The sequence below is a fragment of the Tubulanus polymorphus genome, chromosome 1 (genome assembly GCF_964204645.1).
Source record: "Tubulanus polymorphus chromosome 1, tnTubPoly1.2, whole genome shotgun sequence".
Taxonomy (NCBI): Eukaryota; Metazoa; Nemertea; class Palaeonemertea; order Tubulaniformes; family Tubulanidae; genus Tubulanus; species Tubulanus polymorphus.
This window is the reverse complement of record NC_134025.1, coordinates 28768698-28793818: the sequence shown is the minus strand read 5'-3', so window position 1 is coordinate 28793818 and position 25121 is coordinate 28768698. Positions and strand designations below refer to the sequence as shown.

The 25121-nt window shown below is 37.1% G+C and overlaps 1 protein-coding gene across 2 annotated transcripts; it reads right to left on the bottom strand.

Annotated features, from left to right (window-relative positions):
* Positions 1-27: 27 nt before the first annotated feature.
* Positions 28-25121, bottom strand: LOC141915384 (uncharacterized). Of its 2 annotated transcripts, none has more exons than XM_074806893.1 (16): positions 24987-25121; positions 24304-24589; positions 23513-23681; positions 22883-23050; positions 22347-22542; positions 21594-21718; positions 19109-19318; positions 10112-12185; positions 8554-8651; positions 7587-7721; positions 6626-6799; positions 6081-6198; positions 5722-5909; positions 5474-5628; positions 5202-5385; positions 28-4860 (listed from the first exon to the last, which is right to left on the bottom strand). In XM_074806893.1, exons 2-16 carry the CDS (start codon positions 24507-24509, stop codon positions 4351-4353), a joined length of 4710 nt encoding a protein of 1569 aa, XP_074662994.1. In that variant the 5' UTR covers positions 24510-24589; positions 24987-25121; the 3' UTR covers positions 28-4350. The 2 variants fall into 2 exon arrangements, with proteins under 2 accessions (XP_074662994.1, XP_074662995.1); XM_074806894.1 differs by having other exon boundaries at positions 24403-24589.

Genomic DNA, 25121 nt, shown 5'->3' with positions numbered 1-25121 from the left:
AGAACAAAACAATACAAGATAAAGAAGTTGGATTTACTCGATTTTATTAATGCAGTATAATTTGCATGGCATAATACAGTCCGATGACTAGTGAAGCACAAAATACTTATTATAGTTTATACAATAGGTATACCTAACTTACGCAGTTTTCATTACAAAATCATATAAAATGGATGGTTATTTATCAGCTTCTTAGTTGTTACCATCTACTATATAAAATTACCATTAAATTCAATCCATAAAAGATTCTTCATTAAAATGGCACTAAGAGGTTTATATCATAGTTTGAACGAGAATTTCTTGAGTAAAATAGTGCACCAAATAGGTTGGTCTATTCCCACCCAAACAAAACCAACCGAAAAACTTTTCATAGAGTATGGTATAATTCCTGAAAATTGTCATGATATTTGAAACTTCCCTGATTATGAATGATTAAAATCGAAACCTAAATGAATTACTAAGTATGTCAATCGAAAAAATAGAGAATTAAGGCAAGAATTAGAACCAGAACCAAGCGAACCTAACAATAAATGCATTATCAAATTTTCCACCATTTGAATATTCAAGACCAAAATCCTATGAAATATGAAAATATCTTTAGGATGTTCATTCAATATTACCATATACAAATCTATAAAAAAATTGTTGATTTCAAGCAACAATTTGGCAGTGGATAATTTGAACATGCATAGCACTATCAATCATTCTACGGAGGTGCTCCAGAATGAAATCAGATATATTGTATATATATTCATACATTATTAGTACAATTAAATTATAGTTTAATAGATTAATTTCCAGATCTATCCTACTTCAGAATCGTACATATTGTACAGGTTTTGAATACAGTCAAACTTGCTTAAGTCATCGGATAAGTTGTCACATCGCTTTAACGTCATCCCCATTATGGACTTCCAATTGTTATTTCTACCAGGGCTGTACGTAGCAGGGGACAGTGGCCCCCAGAAATTTTTTGGAAAGAGCCCTTTTAACAAGTATTGCTATATCCTCTAGAAAGCCCTTTAGAACTTTCTTTTTGATTCTTGATTTTTTTGTGTTTCTCTGCCTACTAAGTGCAAGTCATCAACATAATAACGATCCCAACTTCGACAACTTAAACAAGTTGACTGTATGGTAAATAGATATTAAACATATATGTGGAGATATCAAGATACGGTATGCATCATCAGAACTTTACTCCAGTTAATTTTGAATTGCGTCAGTGGTCTGTTAAACCATCGAGAGTTTGAGTCCTCGGTTGAACAAGGGTTCTTTAATCGTGCTCAGGTATAGAACTCCCGATACACGCGACAGTCTTTTGATAAAGACGATCACTGCTCGAAGTGATATGCATTTATTTATATGCAATCTCTCGTGCATAATTCATACTGCGATAAAATGATGGATTTTCATAACAGACCAGTAACGTTCACATATACACCTACAATTAATTGTTCATCTATTCAGATATCTACTATAGATTTTGCAGTTAATAATAGTTAGAAATTTCATGAGACAGTTTCTAAATAGTTAATGCAATGCAGACGGTTGGTTTAAGATGAATTGCAGTGGAGCCAAGTTTTTTTCCCTGAGATAAAAACTTTTTATAATAAACATATGATGCTAGAAATTACCTAACTTCGGTATTTATGACACTAAATAAATACTACTACGACAGTAGACCGTGACCACTTTAATTTATCAAGCGAGTTAATATCATGATTAGAGGAATCAATTTCAAAAACTTAACCGGGTTACGGCGGAGTCTACTGCAAAAGCTACATGAATCCACCGGATTATTTTTTCGCTACAAATGATTATATAATTCAAACACATATGAAGAAAACAAACTAGCCACGAACATTGCAATGAACATGAAAATAGAATTGACTAGATAATAAAACTGGACAATTTTCATCAAGAGAGATCCACAGACAACTTATCCAAATACTCCTGTGATGATTTTTTCTCCACTAAGATGCAATGTTTATATCCTGTCCTATCGATAAACAAACCCTATAAAATTTCCTCACGATCGTAAAGGATAGAAGTGAAATCTAGAATCCTACTCTTGTTGAAAATTGTTATCATAAAACACATCAATAATAAAATATACTGTTATTAGTTATAAGCATATAAAGAATTGAGAGACCACAAAGACAACCGACATAACAAAGCAACGGATAAACAGATTTGTGAAACGGAGCGACAACTTAAAAACACCTATACCTAACAGTATTCACTATGAATGAATACTGTACAGATATAAATACATAATGTGTGCAGTTAATTGACAAATACAATGAACCAACTCAAAGAAATAAACCAGTACGTATTGTACCCATAAGTCATGATGGCATGTTTATAACATTTATAGTCATAAATCAACATGAAATTCATTACAAACTTGTTTCCACGTTTCTCAAGTTAAGCTTGCATTTAATTTTTCAAAGAGCAGATTACTCGATGAGCAATAGTAGTCTAACGTGTTCAAGCAGCTGCCTTCAAGCAATCAGTTATTCATTGTACACTGAAAATTAACTGAAATAAACCTTTTTCCAGTTATAAATGAATAAGCATATCTTCTCAAGCTTATAGAAATTCCAGAAGTCAATTTCACCTTTTAATTCAATGCACGTATAATGAATGATGAACTGACTCTCAACTCATGAGGTAAATGTCATTCTATAACACTACTGGGCTTAGCACCACAGTTGAGTTTGACACTGGTTCACTTCCGAATATTTAACTGTTTCGAGTTAAACCATAGATTGGATCCCGTATAACTGGGACTGGGCATGTTAAGCAGTTAACGTCCTATTTCTCAGCCCATATTCTCTCTAGTACAGTAGACTCATATTCTTTACTCAGTACCACTTAACTAAATTCAGTAAAATTCATGCAGATTCCAGTAGGGCAGACAGAGTCTACTGTACGTATAATATCTTCATCTATCTTTTCTCTATTTTTTTGCGATCAGAATTCAACAATCCTTTGTTTAAACATGGGTTTTAGCCGATGATTCGCTGTACATTGGTACGTGTAATTTACAAGTCTTACCAGTGAAATATAGATTTGAATAAAAACCAATAATGCTCAAGAGCAAATTTCACCAATAAATATGTCGATCTGTTTGTTTCTTGGAACAATAATATTTACAACGATTTTCTGTTATTTACCTCCATTAGGGAAGGAACTGGCTATTTCTAATTTCATCAAGTCTATAATTTTAAAAACATATATACACTGCATTTTTATATTGTTCTTTTCTTGATTTTAGAATTATGTACAAATCAAATATGATGATGTGCCAGTTCTTGCTTCAATAATATACATTTTCATTAATAACTATTCTTTCATAATTAACATTTTTATGCCATAATCATTGAAACCAATAATATATACCGATTCCATCCCGTAAACACAATTCATCTAGAATAGATTAACAATTCTAAGCTACCAGTACGCTAAAAACCATGGACTGTCCCCACTAAACCAACCTACTGACCATAACATTTTGGTCTGTAACATGTGAATGCATAGTCTTCACCATAACTATATCTAGGTCCGACAACCGTATTTAGGTCTATTTACAGTGATTACTGTTCAATCCTATGTACAGCCATTACGTACTTAATCCAGAAAAATAGTTTAGGAAATGAAAATTCATAAAAGTTGAATAAGAAGACTATAGAAACTGTCAAATACCGGTATCTGTATTTACAATTAACCGTATGGATGTCAGCAGTTATCATGTACAGAATAAAACATTCGAACAAAACAACACTAAATTCCTCATCGGACTAGTAAACTAAACACCCATGTTTAAACCTCAATGATTGTTTCGCGAGTATTTCTAAGTTTGCTGATTGTGACACTTGTTTTTATATAATGAAGGGTGGTACTTCATGATGGCCACCATCTTCATGGAGTATTCGATCTTTACCGACTTGAATTCTGATCAGCTAATGGATCTATGTTCTAACACCGCGCTGGACGCCGAGGTCGAAGACCTTTGAATACATGTTTAACCCTTTCAGTGCTGACTAATCAATAGCCTATAGTGCTGGAGATAATTTCAAAATCTTTAAAAATTCCACCCTAGTCTGTTGAATAACGGGAATACCACTATAGTGCGTCTACACTGCGGTGCAGTGTATCATTAGTTAATAGTATTTCTATGTTTGAGTAATGCTGCCATTTTTCAAGAGAGATAATTACCAATTACTAATTACATCAATACACAGCATTGCGGTGTACTTGCAAAAAATGTCACTGATTTATACACCGCACTGCGGTGTAGACGCACTGAAAGGGTTAATGTATACAAATACTTATTGATTGAACTGATCAAACAGGTGGTGGGCCTCTGACATATCGTAAATGTGGAACGACTAATATACCGTGTGAAGACCTTTCAGATAAACACAATAAACCGTATACAATAACACAAGCTATCTGTAACGGAATCGCCCATTGTAATAACTTCCTCACGAACGAATGACGATTTTGTCGACGTTTCGAGAATTCGTTCGAATCGGAAACATCGCCGATACTCGTTTGAGTAGCCGATGAACAGGTGCTCGCATCGTGAATCGCTGCATCGACTTCCATCCGTTCGGCATCATCAACATCATCGACATCGATCAGGGAACCGCGCTGATTTCGCTCGTTGTTCTTACACTGGTGTATATCATCCTGACACCGTCGTTCTAGCGAATCGAGTTCCGATGCTGTTTTTCCGATATCGGCTCGTATCTGCTCGGCCTGATCGCCGTAACATTTATCCAGAATCCGACGCGAATTTTCAACCATCGTCGACAGCTTCTGCTCGTAGAGTTTAAACTCTTCAGACATCGCCTGCAAAAAACACAATAGAATAGATACTCATCGTATAGCTGATACTCATCTAACTGTTGTCTTACTTAGTTAAAATTTCCTTCATTTAATTGTCCCCCATATTTTTATTCAATTTGTTTACCCTCTAGTTTGTTCTACTTTAAAGTTGTTTACTTTGTAACTGTTTCTTTGTTGTATATTTCCTGTAATTTATACTCTTTGTTCTGGATTGCGTGCATGTTTCATTATTTGGTTGAAGTCGAACATTGATGAAATATTAGATCATTTTGGACACATATTTTATTTCTTATTCTAGAATCTAATATCAATGACAAACTGTTTGATTGTATAATAGATTTTACCTGTAAATCTTGAACGAGTTCCAGCCGCGCTTCAACTGTTAACTCGACCATTTCCATCGTCATTTCCAGACATTTCAGGACATTGTGTTCTTTACCGAGGCAATATCTGAGTTCCTTGTTGATCTCGTTATAATCGTGCCAGCACACCAGTAAAGCTTGTAATTCTGATATCTGAGCGCTCAATCTGAATAATAATGTGCAAAATAGTAAGAGCTATCTACTTTTTTTTATCAGAAACCTGGAGTAAGAAAGCGTCTGAAATCACCAAATACCTGTCGTGGACTGTTAAAATGTGGCATCGCAACTTCGTTTGCTCTTCATCAAATGTACTGACATTAATGTGTTTCCTTTCACTAGTGAAATCTTGCAACGTTGTTTTCATAGTGAATACCTTATCATTGCTTTGTTCAAGATCTAATTTACAATCCTAAAGACAAGAGAAATTGTAAATGATGAGACATGCGCTCAATGCGTTAGCTTTTTCGAAGTTAAACTCCGGTCACAGAGTCAAGAGCTTTACCTGCAAATGCTTGATGACATTTTCTAATTGATTACAGTCTTCAAATTGATTCCACGTAAGAGCGTCTTCAGCACCTATTACAGTCGATCTTATATTGACCATCTCTTGGTATATCTCGTTCAGTTTTTCGGCCTCTTTTTGTCTCTGCACAGCGAGAGCATGGAACGCTTGCCATTGTGTTAGAGTATCTACAATTCATCATTCAAAGAAACTTTGCAATAACATGATTTTCTTCACTGAACAACCAGTTCCCATTTAGATGAAAAATGAACTATATTGATTCTAAAATCAAACTGCACTATTGGGATTCTCAACTGGATACTGGAATCGGGTCTCAGATTTTTAGGATTTGTGCTTACTTTGTATGGATATAACATCATCAGTGGACAGTTGAACTGAATGTTCTGTTTCTGCTATTGTTGACCTGACTTGTTCTAAACATCGAACATTCGTCTCACATGTTGCAATTATCTCCGCCTAAAAAGCAAACATGATCATAATTCAATTTCAATAAACCAGAGCTGCTTATATCTGAAAAGTTGAAATTTTTTCAGGAATATTTCATTGAAATATGAAAGAAAAAGTAAATTTATCGGTAAACAATATTAAGACCCTCAGTAACATATTTCAGATTTCAGTGCACATCTAACAAATCAAATCACTTCCTCTTTACAGTGTTTTCAATAAGAGGTCCCAGGTCCCAGACCTGTCTGTCGTTTCTAAAGGACCCGCCTGTTTTTTCAAACCAGCTTTCGTTTCAGGGACTGTGACATATTATGGGACCCTCCTGTTTTTCAAAGGGACCTGGCTAGTTAATTTCTTATTGAAAGCACTGCTTTAGCAAGAAAATAGTAACAAAATACCAAAAATCAGGAACAGCTCTACAATTGACATTGATACGTACGTATTTTTGAGGTTGTAAGAATATTCCTGTGTTCATAACATCGTTACGAGGTTTACGTAACGAAGCACCGGTCACTTGTAACTGATGAGTCGATTCTTGAATGACGTCGTGTAAATCCTCGAGATCTGAATCTGAATCCATGTGAACAACTTGCATCGGTTCCACTTTAATCACCTAAAACACGAGAAAAAAAAACATCCCACTATATCTATCACTGTTACGACCACAAAATTTCTTTCACAGTTAATGCAGGTATCTATTCGAAATTTCAGGCCATAAGTTAAATATTGTTCTCTATGAAGCCTCCTAGATTGAACTGAGTTTCGAATGTTAATTGACCCAAATGCATATATAACTAACTAAATGCTTTTCAATTACTGTCGATTGGAATCAAATCAACACTAGAGCTGAAAATCTGCACGATGTTTGACACATTTCACACTAGTGATAATGTTGGTTACTTAAGAGTAATAAATATATAATGGTTCTACATCAAGTATATGCAGAGTCTGTTTAATTAACATGCTATATGTACTGCATGCAAGAGATTTACATAATTAATTAAAGCATCGTAAAAATTGCACACATCACACATGAAGAAGGGAACACGCGAGTTCTCTCCCTCTAATCCTTCGCGACATTCAATTTAGATCAAGGTCAACAAACGATGCATGCTAGGATAGAAAATGTTGCCATGGAAACATACACGACTATCGGCAGAATACCAGAGTACAGAGCCGTGAATTCGATTGTCCCGGAAAGTTTTACGACATTTTTATTCGTAATTTCGTTGCTGTTAATACCGGGGTGGTTTCACCTGAGCATATACTACACGTATTAGATAACGTTATTTCAATTAAACAGCAATTTCAGAAACATGAAAAGATATAATGATTTTGAAAAATATATATATTGAACGGCAGGTGAATGCGCGTAACGGCAGGTATTTTTAGATACATACTGAGGGTCGTTTAAGGCGGGGCCAATCTCCTGTTGAACTGAGATCATCTTCAATAGCACTAACTTCCCATTGCAAATGACTGTCATCGAGTTTCTCTTCAATTCCACCTTCGCTAATAGTCTGGTACGGCAAATCCTAATATAGCATACGATATATACATTGATACAGTTTAAACCTAAAACTGACCCCCTAAAAATCAGACGATGATCGGTGAATCTGGTTATAAATTCTACGGCAAGCTAGAAGAAGTATTTCATAATGGTTACTCAGAGATATAAAGCCCGACATGCGCAATCAAATATCATACATTTGACACATGACTGGATATATACTCTAATGAATTCTCGGTTTAGATGATGATGAAAAATCCGACAACTGACGATATCTCGAGTTTATTTTTCTACAAGTTCTAATTTATCTAAATCTATTTTAAGAGAAACAGGTATGAATGAATTGTAGATATAATCAATTGCTGGATTGTTCATCAATACATATATCACTACTCATGTCTATTTTCATCTAGATTTACATGTATCTCACTGTCATGCATACTGTCATTTGAGAATATGCTAAATTTTACAAAGCATACCCGAATCAAATATAGAATGAATTGGATTTAAAAAAAGACCGAACATTAGAGAAATGCATTATTGAGCCAGAATAAAAATGCATACGTTGTTCAACTGACATGTCTCAATTGGAACTGCGTAATTGAAGTAGATACCTGAAGTAGATATCGGAAACTACTCAGTAAAAAGACTACTATTAATGCAATCGTGAAAATATTGAACTGCATATAATTTCATATTCAATATATTACTCAACTGACATGTCTCGATGGGGGTACGAATACCCGTATCGGAAACAAAAAGTACAATCACGTGGTTTTTATTTTTTCAAGATGCAGATAAGTGTCACGCATGCTGAATATCGAAAGAGTGATGTGAGGGGAGCAGGTGATACTCACTTGATAGTTATCCCAGGCTGTCTCTGAGAATGATTCGATCGTACTGTTCATACATTCTTCGCTATCGTAGCTGTCATGAATCGCTGAATATTGCAGTTCTGAAAATATTACGTGTATCATTTGAAATGAAGCTTAGTATTTTACGAAAACGAACAAAAAAGTGATTTGTCATGAAAAAATCTCTAAATGTAACAGGTGTTTGGGTTTAAAGATATCATGTATTCACACATTCCATAGAATTACATCATATTTTGAATGTATGAAAGATGTACTGCTGGGTATATATGATTACGACATTGAAAGGTTAAGAATTTAGGGACTATATTCTGAAGAATATCATATTCATTCCATGATGATGTATTGTAATGAATTATTAAACGATCAGCCCCGACCATGCTATACACAGTTGTGTATTGTGAAGATATATAATCATATCGTTACACACCTGTTTCAGCGGTTCACAATACCGATTATTGATCCGTTATATATTCAAACAATTTTCATTCTATTTGTCAAGTGAAATACGAAATATTTAATCGCAAAAACTTATAGCCATAATTCTCGTCGGAATATCAATAATCTCTTCACGTTAATTATTTAGGTTTCCTTAGGCTTTGAATATGATATGGAAAGTGTTAAGAGGGAAGTGTGTGGGTGTCTATAGTACTGTACACTTCTAAACAACATTTATTGGAAATAGATATCACTGAGTTTCAATTTGCTACATTATTCTGATGCATGGATATCTGTGCTGTAATCCACACAAACATAAAGCTCAAATACTTTAGCAAAAACCGCACATGATATCGGTATCAAATGAACCATATCAAATGTAATTAGTTTCATTTTTCACTACACTATATCTATGCATTAACATTGAAGCCTATTAGAGCAAAATCCCTTTTCAATTAAGAATATAAAAGCTACCAGACAGATAGACCAACGGGCCGGTTTGTTGCAGATTTTTCATTTGGGATTTGTGTTCAAAGTTCAATTAAGTGCACACTGTGTTCACCACAGGACTGACTGTGAGTTATACATACAGATATATATCTCAGGTTGTTCTAACTGATTGAAATTCTGTTTAATATCCATACGTACACTTTACCTTGTCAACTGTCCAATATAAACAACCGTATTTAAGATACAACTACAGTCAACCTTCAATACACTGCCACCCTCACCTAAATGCCAGGTTGCTTCCGAGAACGGAATGTATTTCGTTTGGAACAAGTCAAATTAAACCTTGCTATATAACGCCATGTTTATTTGACCGAGATCCTAAATCACTGATGTCAGGGGTGGATCTAGGATTTATTCAATGTGAAGGAATGCAGAATAAAGGGCAACTACACTAATTCATAGCCGACGCTGTGTGAGCATTGAAGGTGTGAAGTAGGGTCGGTCAGGGAATCTCAAAAGTCCAGAGTAGAAAATCTAGCGACTTTTTCCTAAAGACCTCCCTCTAGACTTATTTTAGTGCGCACCCCCTGTACATCGGCTTGTGGATGATATGAATCGGGGTTGACTGTATATGAAAACTAGGTTTCAGAATTACCTGGTATAACTGGAGTAATAACGTCGTCATCGATTGGATTCCTCTCTTCACTAATCATTTCAGTGACGTCGGTCGATGATTCTGTACCCGGTGCTACGTTCACCGTTCGTTCGCTCGATGAATTCGTCGTCGAAGGCGTCGCGTCTTTTCTAACGTCGAAGTTGAACCTGCGAGCTCCCGCCGGCGAACTCGTCATACGTTCGCTTTCCGACTGCGAACGTTTCATTCGACGACTTCGCAGTTTTCTAGTCCGCGTCGTCGAATCTATTTTCGAATCGTTCGCCGATGACGTAACCTGATTCGACGCGAAGTCCAGTTTTTGCATAGTTTTAAACATGTCCGGATCGATAGCACCTTCCGATATAGAAATCGGCATTCGTTCGAACTCCTGTAACGCGCTGGCGGCTCGAGTAGCGTCGACGCTTCGCGGGCGATCTTTTTTCGGAGCGTTCCGACGTAGAACGACGCCGCCGGAGTCGACGGTATTCGATGGAGTGAGCGGAGACCGGAGAGTAGTCGTACTTGTGTTCGAATGTAACGTCTGATTGCTTTCGTTCGTCAGATCGGGAACGCTGTGAGCCGATGAATATTCGTCGTCGGATTCCGTTAATTCGCTGCTCGCGTCGCATGAAAACGATTCGTCCGGCATCGAGCCATCTGTGCTCGTCGTAAACGAACTCAACGCCGACGTTTTCAACGCGTTCATCTCGGCGAGCTTCTCGTCGATTCGATCGTTTTTTTCCTCCCAATATTCGGCTTCTTTCGCGAGACTCTCCGCTTGCGAGATAAGTTGCCGCAAGCGGTCGGTTTTCGTTGGACTCGACGACATCAACGGTTCTTCGGCCGATTGTTCCAATCGTTTAAACGCTTTATCCCTCCACGTGGAATGACTCGATTCCATCCACTGTCGCGTGTAAACCGAACGTAACTCCGGTTCGTTGTACGTCGTCAGATTCGAGAAATATTGCCGAGGACGAGAAACCGACGATATATCATTATCTAAATGATCGAGTTCAGTCATTATGATATCGACGCGAGTGCGCGGATGATAATCAGTAGAAACATTAGCGTTACTGTGATCTTCTTTCTCTTCGCGAACATCGTTTTCTAGAGTTGTAGTAAATCCGTTTAAAACCGGCGCTATTCCGTTTCTAGAATCCTTCATCGCTTCGACTTTCTCGTTATCCGTCTGTTCGTCTCGGTAAGAGAGATTCCTCACTGGATTCTCAGTCGTGCGATTATCGTCGGATAGTTCCGACTCGACTGTCGTTACTCGGTAGAATATCTCATCGGGCGACGCGTTGACGAAGCCGATATTCGGCAGCGGTTCGTCGTCCGGTAACGCGAGCGTGTTCGGTCGTTCGGGGGTTGTTATCGCGGTCGTGTCCTCGACGGTTAACGGTAATTCGCTGCAGTTCGAACTGGAATCGTACGCGCTCGTTACCGAATAACGCCAGCTCGGGTCTAACGGTTTGTCGTCGGTCGGTGATTCTAATTTCTCAGATGAAGTTGGGGCGGCTCCTACGACTTGCACGAACTCTCCGGTACTCTTGCGTTTAGCTCCGCGATCCGATTTCGGACTGGACGGCGGACTGTCGCCGACTTTCTTACCGTCCTGTTCGTCGTTCGATAAACTCTCGCTGCCGTACCCGACATCGGTGCATTCCGTTTTTCCTTTACGTTTTATCGTTTCGTTCGTCGTGTTTTCGCCGTCGAAGTTTTGCCGCGTCGTCGTCGACGGCCACATTTTCTCGCCGTCATTCAGACACTCGTCACTGTTCAACAATCGAGCGGCCGCGATGTATTCATCGAATCCGGTATCGGGCGTGTTCTTCTCGGTTACATCGCGATCGACGCGTCGAGCCGGTCGAGGTATCTCGATACCGACGACGCCGCCGCCGCCACGCGTATCCGCGTCCGTGTCGGACGTGATCTTCTCGTATTCGTCTTCGTCGAACGGAATCACGTCGGAATAAACATCTTCGCAAACATCGGTGGAATCGTCGAATTCATCGAGCAGATAACCATCATCCCAATCAGCTGCAGCTACCGCACCAGCTAGAGGTATACCAGCCTATAAACATACAACAATAACAAACTTTCATTAGTACGAGAACAATTCACGGTCAAACAGATCGTTATAATCCGGATTTCAATCTAATCCAGATATTATTTACGGTCCACTTAATGTATTAATAATAATAAAGTATTTTCTTAATAAATTACATCGCTAAATAGTCTCGCGCGTCAGACATATCGTAAACTGACTCAACGCCGATGACGTATGGGCAAGTGTAGTCAATAGCATACATAATACATACATAGGCGAACACGAGGAGAAATAAAAATGGAGAAATGAAAGCGAAAACAAAAACAAAACAAAAAAACATTTGGAAAATAAAGTTACAAAAAAGATTAAATCATCCTAAGACGTTCTACCAGTCTTCACATGTATGAGAAATGTGACATTAAATAAATCTGAAAACCTGATTATTATTTCCAACAGTCTAAAATGATCCGAATTGAACAAAATATCAATATCACTTCTAGCATACCATAGGAGTAAACACGAATAAATCCCAAATACTCTGTATATATATACGTAGCAAACAACCTGATCACAGTTGTATTTCACAGCTCACCATTATCAGATCGTTACAGCTTTTAACTGCGATCTTTACATGTGTTAATTACGTAAAATGGTCCTTTATCTCGAAGATATCACGCATAGAATCTCATGTGCATCTGAATCAGTCAAACTGACCGAAAACTAACGGTGTAACTGGTGTACATGTTAATTATCAGGCAGATGACATATGTTCTCGCAGACCAAACACTTCAGGTGCCGTTTAAACTTCAAATTTCGAACTTTAGTCGCACGTAGTCTCCGAACAAAATAATAAATTCAACTGATATCATATCCGAAAAGCAGATCGTAACATTTTAGCCGTGTCGAAGTTCAAGTAAGACTCATTCTGCACGTGTGGTATTCATTCCTCACGGACATTCAGCAGAGAATGAAATGATACTTGACACGTTAACTATAATTATCAATGATCATTTCAAAAAGTACTTGTATAAATAATGTAAATTCACCCATTTCTGAAACTCGCATCTGCACATTTTTCCAATACATTTATGAAAATAGCACCAATTTGATCGTTTTTAACAGTTGATAACAATAAAACAATCAGTGAGAACAGGTTCTGGTTAAGGTTATGATGAATATAATATATGTTCTTCTGAATATAAGGCCACACTCATATAAAACTATAAAACTTTATGGTTCAACAGCACACGCTATTCGACGGTTAGAAAGATGGTAGCATGAATTTCAATTTCCTCGCACGAATCAGACACCTCTCAGTTAGCCTTCTGTCTGCCAATTATATATGAAAAGCCCTGAGCTCGATGATAAAAGGTTTAATGTTACTTGTAAAGAGTGAAAAGCAAGATGATATTCTACTCATTGATTATGGATGGTACTCAATAATCCTGCCACGTGACTCTGTTATAATTCCCATCACCATGCTGAGATATCATTATCCAAACTAAGATATCATAGATTCATCCAACAATCGCCCAATAGAGAAACACAATAACTATTCAATTTATCAATTCAAATTAAGAAATAACCCCTAATGACCAGATTCCTGAAAATCCAACATCTTAACGTTACAAACACGTTCAAATTGGTTCTCCTAACCTCTATCTCTAAGCCTTACCTTGCATCGGCCAGTGCTGGGAAAGTTATAATACATATTGAAGAAAAATCATTTTATGACGCTGTTTGTATTATTAATAGTTTTACACGTTTATTGTATCTCATCACACTTCCCTGATTTAAGAATCAATGAATACAATAAACGTGTAAAACTATGAAATGTTAGGTAATTAATTGGGTTGATTTATACAAAACAATTAACACCATTCTACATTCTATAGTTTGTACATACATATACATACTTACAAGCTTAAATTCTGGATTTTTATAGCAAATAAAAATTAAGGAGACCTAACATGAATTCTGAAGAATAAACCACTACAGCCACTAAATCAACAGCCAAAAATATCTAGATAGCTGTCATATAAAGTATTGCGATTAAGGGCACAAAAATCAAATTATTTTCTATCGGGGCATTTCGAGTGAAGGTGTTAGACCTAATAATACATAGTATTTCCGCGTATTACTGACTATGGATGGGCGAACAGTTGGTCCGGGCGAACAGTTGGTCCGGACAAACAGTTTATCCGAACAGATGTCAATTCCAGTCGTGTGCCCTTAGACAATTATGATAATATTCAACATCTGTCTCATATCGCATATACCGAATCAAAGTACACGAGATATCTTAGTGACAAAACATCGAATTTACAAATCATCCTCAAGTGTCATAAGCAAAAAATACCCATACAAATCGAAAGTAGCGAATGATATTGGTGGACTGATTTTGAGCAATAGATTCAGTAATACCTGAAGCAATATCAATAGATTAATGTACGGCAAACTAGTAGATCTAGACTAGAGCGAATCAAAACCTGAATCATTATTTCATCATTGAATCATTGCATAATATCTACATAATATATACATGTAGAATGACATACCTCGAATCGGAATGAAGAATTTAATCCATTCGGTTTTTATATCGTATATCCCGATCCATGTATCGAAAGATATCCTTTAGAAATATCACAGGTGTTTTAATATCCGATGTATAAGTCGTAAATATAAGACTGATAGCTATATATGTGGTGTATTAATGAGAGACCGGGTGAATGGAAGGTGACGACACACACTGTGTGTATGAGAGACACTGACGTTATAACGTCACACAACCGCTCAACCAATTACCGACTTCTCTCCTCGCATCCCAATACTAATACATCGATATTTCTGTCCTCAGTCAACTCTCTCTCTCTCTCTCTCTCTTACACATCCAACTAACATACATTCAATGAACTATTAAACTGATGAATTTACGAAGTCCTACAACTCGTGAGTCTTTGTTCTCTCTCGTCAGATCCAAACTCTCCAGATTTAGAGAAATACAATAGCTAACCACGGGCATTTTTGCATGATAATCAGGATTGTCGATTAGGAAGTTCGGAAACTTTAAATGGAGCTGAAAGAAAATACCATAGTTCAACTTTTGATCCGAGAGGCGAAGTCTTTGTCATTCGTTAATGTACCAGTTATTCGGTATTCACAAGAGGGGCTTGAGAAAAAATGACCCCCGCACAAAATCAAATAGCGACCACATTCAGGAATAGCGTTTTATTTCAGTTGACATAATTCTAGATCCTAAAAGTGCTGAGAGGAAAACGTCTTACAAATGCCAAATGATTCCTTTAATCATTAATTATATGCACATATATCTACAGCTTATACATCAATGCAAATATGATATTCTAAAAGGATGTTATTTTTTCCAAATTGACAAAAACGAGTTACGAAATTCAATAGACGGACCCCCGTCATGTGAGTTGTATTTACAATGATACCTAACTGTGACCACATTATAGCAATAAACACCTAAACACACAGTCTGGATTTCTATAGGCCATGACAACCTTTCAAATATGAAGAAACGAGAGAAAGTCGAAACCTTCGAAGTTGAAAACATGAAAACATGTTTATTATGTTTATGCAATCAGTGAAACTGAAGAGATTAAGTACTTAAAATTGAAGTTACCACATCTCTAACCTTTTCTGAACAGCTTTTGAACCTTGAAACCGACTTCAATTTTATCGCAAAGTAATCAAATGTTAGATTTTTTTCGGAGACTGATATGACCGAGCTGTAGTTTATTAATTCTGAGCGCACACGTGCTATCAGATTTGGCACGAAGCCAAGCGTCGTATGAGGTACATGTATAACAATAAGGCGATCAGTTTGAAATATTACACTTGTCAATCTTTTTTAGATTCCTTTTTTTTCGAAAATCGATTCATTCGCTAATAACTGTCGACAGAGGTTTTAACAATTTCGTTCGCAGCGGAAAAAATGTAGAACACGCAGATCAGTTTAAAAAACAGGAACAAAAAAAAATCAACTTTCGAACGACATCGGCCAAGTATGCAGGTGTATAGATGTGATACAAGAGGTAAACAATATCTTACATCTATCCAGAGAATCTAATAATATGTGTCTTATATAGCGCTAAATCCAGCGAGGCTGCTCAGAGCTCTTTACATTTTTCGATATTATTACCCCGGCCAATTTTATACTCTAACATGTATCAGTCATCTCTCCCTGGGGAGAAGTAACACCGAGCTGCTAACAAACGCTCAGGAGTCATCTATCAGGCCAGGTACCCATTTACTCCTGGGTGGAGAGAGGCAATGAGGACAAGTGTCTTGCCCGAGGACACTACGGCAATGTACAGGGTTCGAACCCAGGACCCGGCTTCCCAGAGTCAAACACTCTAACCGCTCGGCCACACCGCTCCACATGAATTCCATGGAAAAAAAATTGTTAAAATCGTTGATACATAAACTCAGCAATAGTCTTAAATTAGGTTAAAGAGCAAAATTTTATAATTTCATTTGTACAAGATACTAGTCCGAGATTCTATTGATTCATTGTAAGGTAGCATGATATTCGCTGTAGTTATTTCATATTCATAAGAAAATAATGCACCAAAAATACTCACAAGAAACTTATCAAAATATAATCGTTATCTTGTAAACTTTGAACATTTTCTCGTCTCTTTTTGTAGAATGACTTTCAGTTTCTATGTATCGTATTGGTAAATTCTATTGCGTACCTAGTATAAGCGAAGTACTTTCACTTTGTTGAGTCAATAAAAACAGCGCCGTAAATGTTACTGTAACAGTTTTCTTTTAGCGAGACGTTAATATTTCGTAGAGCAGAAATAGTCCAGGTTAACAAGCCGCCTGATTCTGTGTCTACGTGTATACGTGTGGGTGCGTGCGTATGATCTAATATTATATCGAGTTTTTATCACCGTTGAAAAAAAAAAAATATCGACCATCTTTATACAATATCGATATTACTAGCTGATTGTATTAAATGTCACACAGGTAACTAACTCTATCTGAGAGATTGCGTAAACCACTTCACAGATCGGTCAGCTTGAAGATACTGATAGGAATTACAGTTTAAAAGAAACCGGATATACCCTAATAGTTTTATCAGATATGACTATGGAAAATTTTTACAAACTCAAAAATTTTGACCCATTCTAATAAACTTATCAATCATATTGACTGAATATAGTAAATATAAAGCTCACCAGGACCAAATTGTTAGCACCAGACGTTGGTCTAAGTAGGGAGGATGTTCACCAGCAATAAACTAAAATATCATAAAATACTGGCTAAGGTAAGATAAAGAAAGCATTAATTGAAAATTAATAAGCAGTTTTCAAGAATGTTTCTGATATATTTCAGACAGCCGATAAGGGCAGAACCGTAATGACTTGATTACGTTCGTTAGATCTGCGAATAAGGCTTCATACTTGGATATCATCGAGACAATTGTGTCGTTACGTAAGTTTCTAATCATCAGGGATTCATCATTAAGATGAAATCGATTGAGAAGACTATATAATATAATACAAAACAATTAACTGGACTGAATAGATTTACGCATGAGTGATATATAGACAGAATCAGTAACAGGTAATGAACAGTCTTCATTTATATTTCAACGTTTATCATAAATATATGACAAACTTAACATCACCGTAGTGTTCTATTTCTTCTAGAGTGGCCACTCCTCTCGATTGAATATACGCCCCTCTGAAAATCAGCTACTGTTCAAAAATCTGTTACCCCTCTTAATTGATGTCAATGTTATATTGACATTTGCATTATACGGTAGTGATTTAATACGAGTGATTAAACCACAATAAAGTTTGATTTTCAATGTGAGCATTTTGCGTCCATAATGTTACGCTAACGAATGAATGCAGCCCCTTTAAGATCCCAGAGTTTGGAGATCATTGAGTCTCCACATACAGCAGATCAATTCACATGTAAAGTACATGATTTCTAGAAGTTCGAGGAACCTGCTCAGTGATGTATGCAAAAAACAATAAAACAGATGTACAAAAGATAAGACAAATATAATCCACACATCTCATGAATGAGATATAAAACAATGCAAGCGGCGTATTTTGTTTGTAAAGGGACGTCATGCAGGCAGACAGAACTAAGACTTTATAAACCCATGACTCATCAATGAGTTTCATCACCTGTTACACTGAACCAATTCAAAACAGCGGAGACACCGGATATTTTTATTGTTTCGAAAAATCAATCGTCGAAAAAATATGATCTGGAAAGAACTGAAGTCCAGAGTCACTAAAAAGTACACGATTATGAGTACATAGAAATAAAACAGCATCCTGACAGCATCCCGGAGAAGATCTCTACCTCCCAATAGATAGACGAAATAATAATGTCAGAGCACTCGGGTAACAGCAATATATTTCTTTGTTTTTATTCAGGTATTCAGGCAAACAGAAACCTGTTTCATCGCTCTGTATTCTGCTGTAAGCATGATTTCACTTACCTCAACTCATACAGCTGTATATATATATATATATATACTAGACCTATACGACGTGTAGCACTACTGATCAATGTTACAACTGTCACCGTAACAGATGTAACACGCAACTGAGTAATTGTTTTAAAACTACTTGACCAATGTGACATATTATAGCCGCCATCGCACAAGCGTTTTTGACCCAGATTAGGCCCGGGCCAACCCTTTGCACTGGTGCCAAATTGGTCCATGCACACGGGTCAAATTATAGTATGTGAACGCTAACTGGTCCTCGTAGTGACCACCTCGCTTACCACAGCATCGTTAAGATAGCATTTCAGTAATGAATGAGTAATTTATGTGTGAATGCGCTCTCTAATTAAACACGGACTAAATTTGACTCGCGTCTGGTCTGGTCTGGACCAAATTGTCTCCATGTGATCGCGGCTTTTAAAGCTACCGTATTCAATTCACCCACCTTAATTTTACTGATAGCCTCTTCTAAACGACATTGCCATTCTAAAGACTGAAGCCAAACTCCGTGCCACCTGCGTTCTAATTGTTGAGCTGTAACCTGTAACTGACTGGCATTAGTAACCTCCTGCGTATCTTCACACTGAAGTCTCTCGCTTAGTTTTAAAACAGCCGACACGATCTTCGAGTGCGACTCAATGTCTCGCTGTAGTAACTGTAAAAACAAACATCGCAGAAACTTTAACTCGAAACAAACTTCAATAGATTTAGAATATATAAATATTTTTAACCTAATCTCTTTGCACCGATGCGGTGTGTCAAAGGTTTGATAAAGTTTGTTTAAAACCAGCTCAGATATCGAGCGCGATAAAACGCGTTAGAACTCGATTCTGTGATGTTGCATTAACTGAAGCAACGTGACGTCATAGCTAACTATGAATTAATCTAAACAATTGCAGTGCCATCGGTTACCGCTTCCAGTCTGGAACTTCAGACAACAAAGAAAATTACATAAAACCGTGGAAAAAAAATTAGTAGAACGTAAAAACATGTGCATTTAAGAAAACAGGTTTTATGAATAGGTTTTTCGCATTTATAAAAATTACCCTTCGTACACTACATGTTTGTACATGAAACAAACTAATGAATACACACAGTAAATGATGGTCAAGTGTTTCTATTCTCATGATGTTAATTCTCTCACATTGTTATTAAGTAATCGCAGAGGAACCCCTACGGACGATTTCACTAAGCGTTCACATCTCATTGTCCTCGTAATAATGACTTCGGATTCAATGATCCCTGCCTGGCTTCAATGAGCACGAGTTTAACCTTTGTTCAAAATTGAGATTCGACCAGATTTCGATAATTGAATATTGGTGTACGCGTACACCTGTTCAGTTTGCATCAACTTCAGACTAAGAAAGAAATCTTAGAAATATTCCGAGATGAACTAGATCAACATTACCCAATACAGACCCAGCTTGACAAACTAATAGAGGCCTAATGTTATGAGTCTATAACTCTAACGCTGTACTCTTTTTTCTATTCTCAGACTTCATTCATAGGGAATGAATACAACTCAAACTGATACTGCATATTTAGTGAACGCCCATCTACTTTTTAAATCGCATTTGTCAGAGCCGAACAAAAGAACTGCGTTACGCAAATTGCATAAACTATTGTCATATTCAGTTTATTTTTTCTGCTGCAGAAAAAAATAAATATTGCACGCCAGAAAAAAAGAGACATTTATGACCCAGATATGATCCGTTCATTTGAATAGCATATAGAAAACAAGAAAAAACTTGAAATTCCTAAGTTCAAATAAAAAAGACAATCGTTTTAACCAAATGGATACAACAGATAAAGACTAATTCATTGTAAAATGACTGTCGGGTAGATTTTCATATCAAAAGTATGACTTGAATCCACAAGTCTCTAGAGATAATGCTTCTAATGATATTAAACATGATGGCAGTAGTAAACTAAAATAAACAAATAGTAAACATTTTACTATAACAAGAGTATTTCATCTCTAACAACATAAATGCCTGCATTTGTTACTTATTTGGACAGTTTGATTACAATCACAGGTATATCAAGCTGTTTCAACATCCTAATATTTTGGTTTATACCATATGGTAACCCTTCACAAACCCTCCATCAGCAACATCCAGGTGCCCATATGGAAAGAGCTAGTCTCTCTGTACTTCCCACTACCTACCTACCCGCGTGGACTAGGACTAATTCCTGGGCAGGCAGGCGGCGCTTCTCCCAAACGACACCGACAGAAAGCCAATATAACCATCAACTGACATCCATATAATCCGTATTTTCCTGTTCCAAATCATACAGTCGGGCTCGGAGCCATCAGTCGGGTTGGTGGCCGAGAAGGTTCCAGTTGTGGGGTTAACCCGATACAGCTTAGATGTTACCACCTGAGTGATGCTAGGGTTAGATTCCCTTTTATGCAACACGGGCAGACAGTATCATAGAAACTCATAAAATATTTTCTCTTTTCTATTGGATTTTCTTCGACGCAATTAAAAAATACATGGTTCTTTCCTGTAATCACTAGAGTTGATTCCCTAGAAAGTAAAACATAGTTTCATCTAGTAGGGCCATCTGTTTGTCAGAATATAAACTACTGCTGAAAGCTGTCCAAGAGAGCCCTCTATGTGGCATGTAATGTACTAGAATGTGTCGGCGTGAAATGCTAATTATAGCACGTAATGCATGGAACAGTGAACGTGAATGATGATTGTATAAATTCACGCCTGTTTAGTTATGAATATAGGTTAGGAGTGTCACTGATTGTACACACATACCATAACACAATCCCGAACACGTTCATATCTAAAGAATTTCCTATAAAATGATTATCACTTCATCGTACCGAGATTCACAACCCAAGAAAAGTAGACAAGACTATACTGTATATCATGAATAAATCATGATTTGATGAGAGATATCTTTTTCGTACGTACCAGATGATGGCATAATTTATCTTCAATCTGTTCAATAGTCCATTCGGGATTTATGCCTTGAGGAAGTAAAACGGCTTCCTTATCGTCGAGCCACAAACGCAGAGTGTTCAAATCAGCTTCCAAATCTATAAACAACATAGAAAATAGACATCTATCAATAAACCTCAGAGCAACCTAGTATCAAAGATTTAGTAGTCAGACCCGACTCATGGTCTCTCCCTTTGTAGTAGTTTTCAGCAAAATGACAATAATTTGACATCGATAAGAAAACGATCAAGAAATCGCTCTGATTTTGAGAGTATTTTCATAGTAATTGAGCTCTCAAAAGAGTAGTTACTACTAAATAGCAACGAAGGGTGGCCACTTTCTACCCATTTACAAATCCCCAGGATCCAGTTCCACAGTTCTGAGTTAGAGTTAACTCTGAGTTAAGATTAGTTCATTTTCAATGTTTTAACTCAGGGTCAAATCTTAACTCACAACTGTGGAGTTGGGTCCTGAGTTTTTCCCAGATTTTTGCATGCGATTACACAAAATTCAATCAGAGTGAATCGGAGAAATTTCTAGGTTTCAAATTTTACAATTCATTCTTTTATGAATCACGTTTCGATCATTAGCATTATCCGAATTCCCGGTTTTCCAGGTTTTTGGTAAAATTTATCAAAGTCCCTGAATTTCTTTTGTAGATTTTTCTGATTCCCTGAGTGGCCAACCCATATTGGTAAACAGGTTTTCTAAATATGAATTCTATACCTGTAAGGACACAGCCGCTCTCGGTGCTAGAATCAGGACAGATCGCGCACTCAAGATCTTCCCATTGTTTATTAACGTGCTGCATACGAATACTGATCTCCTCCTTCATGTTCGGATAACGACGAAGCAGTTGCTTCGCGTAATCGTTGAAAAAATTCCGCCGAGGAGAACGTTGCAACATCTCTTCATGGTACGACTAGAAAATTCAAATATATCTCACTGATAATATCATATGGTTTTTATTACCCATACAGGGTCCCTGCAGATCAGTCATTCCTGGATATAAGGAGTTTTAAAGGAGAAAATTTCAGATTTCAAGGAATTGTTTGCATCACTTTCATATCCCAATTCTGTAGACTCCTAAATCAGTACTGTTTGTCTCGGTAAATCATATTTTTGTAAGCAATTTTATCCTTTGCACTACTAAACACTGTTTCTAATTCGGTAACCGCTTAATTGGGTAGGCCTAACGAAAAAAATCCAACTGTACCGATTTAGGTGTAGTCTAAGACTGGTGTTTAAGATATAATCTTTACCTGATTGAGATAACGTTCAGATAAACTCATTCCTTGTCTCTGCGTTACACCGTGTAGTTGAGATAACCAATCCGTCAGTTCTTTATACTGCTGCATGAATTCAGCTAAAGATACCTTCGTATTAATCGTCAAGTCATCGTCGTCCCACGATAAATCACTTTCAGTCGACTAAACAAAAGAAAAACAATCAACTTAAACACGTGACGAGTTATTGAAAAAATATTGATCCATGAAAAAATCCCATGCTTCAAGAGACCACAATTACGTTCTGGCTGTTTCCTAACAATGCTATAGGCCTAAGTAAATAGCAAAAAAATTTATTCCAGTTTGCAGGGTTCTTATAGATCAGAAAATCCCAAATTCCCTGATATTTTAGCCGACACTTGACCAAAATTGATCCCTGATTAAATCATAAGATATCCTCAGCAGAGGCTGGTTCTTTGCGAAGGGTTCCTTGTGCCACTCGTCACCAGCAAGAACAACAAGATAAGACATCAAAAATTCAAATTCCCTGATTTTCAAGGAAAGAATCCAAATCTCCTGTTTTTTCCTGCAGCAAAGAATCAATTTGAAATCCCCAATTTTCGTTAATTCCAACGAATTGTGAATCCCTGCTGATGGATTTCATACCTTACAAGTCTCCATGATCTCTTCATCCATCAGATATTGATACGCCGGTTCAATAGCCTTCCATAAAGCATCCTTCTTTATTCGACGCGACGTGACTCGTCGAGCCGGAGAGGGCGACTCTCCAGCGCTACTCACATTACTACTATCATTCCACGATTCGTCGAAAAACCTGAAATATCGAAACATCAATTCTACTCATGAAATCCTCAATCGATGATAGAGGCAACCGTAACAATTCATAGAAGAATAAAAGTTTAGAATTACATCGAGCCTTAAGCGAAAGGGGTCGATTTAGTAAGCTCTTTCGGTCAAGATAGAGACGATTAAAACTACTGAATTTTACACTCATCTCAGGAACTTTCTACTTTTAGATGGATTTATTTGCAAATGTCTAACACCGAAGGTGGAACCCCGACTCGCGGCCTTAACTATGGCTGCTTTATCTGAGGAATTCCTTTTGTTTTCTTTCTGACTCCTGCTTTCAAATTTTCCTAGAACCGTCTCTGAGTGGGTATTCTATGTAAGGTTCAACTACCATGAAGTTTAGGGAATAAAATACTTCAGTCCAAGTCGTAAAAAAGACTAAGCAAATAGCGTGGGTTAGGATTATAGTGCGGAAATGTGCTATTTCGACTTATATCTATCTGATTTTGGCCAGACTAGAATCCATGTCTAGAAGAGAAAAGAGGAAAATGTGAGAAATTAAGAGGCATGCGTCATGTGAAAAGCACATAAAGATGAAACCACTTCATACAACGGAGAATGCATGCAGGGTTAACACCTAAACATACCTGATAGGACTGCACGCTGTAAGGGTCGGAGACTCGCACGCACTGCTGATTGAGCTCGTGCTTAGAGAACCATTAATAAATGGAATATCTGTAGCTAACCTGCGTCGTTTAGGAAGGATCGGCGAAGCGTCCGGCGATCCAGATGTTGATATCGTTGACGTTAAATTCAACGTCATCGCTTTGTTGTTCGTTGCTGCGGTCGCCATTTTAACGTTTATTCGGCTATTCCTCTGATCGGTAACTAAATATTAAATCCTGTGAATCTATCGCTCATCATCAGCTTAAACTGAAATAAACAGAACAATAATCATTACATTTTTAACAGTTAGTTATTCAACTTACAAACAAGACAATACAGATCAGTCATGGATGGAGTTAGAGAGTTTCAGATTTTGACTTTAGGTAGTGCCTCCCCCCATTTTCATATTACAATTACGTCAGTACACTCCTCCTAAATCGGTACTGTTTATCTCGGTAAACCTTTAATTCAGTGGTTTTCTAAGCAGATTTTTATCCTCGGAGTTTGACACTGACTAATTAACCTACTATGAAACCCGTTACGTTAAGGCTCTGTGTCATGTGGACGGACGGAGCGAGTAGGACTATTATATATACTATACTAGGATTAGGAAGCGCGCGTAATTTCCTTAACTATTTGCGTTTGAAACATTCATTACAATTACCTGTAAGTATGTGGGTTCCGTAGCTGTTAAAACATAGATTTATAAACTGGTCACCACTGTCAGATCTATTCATTCATACCACGAGAATAGCGATATATATTGAAGAATAATGCGGTCCCTCCATAACTAAAACGG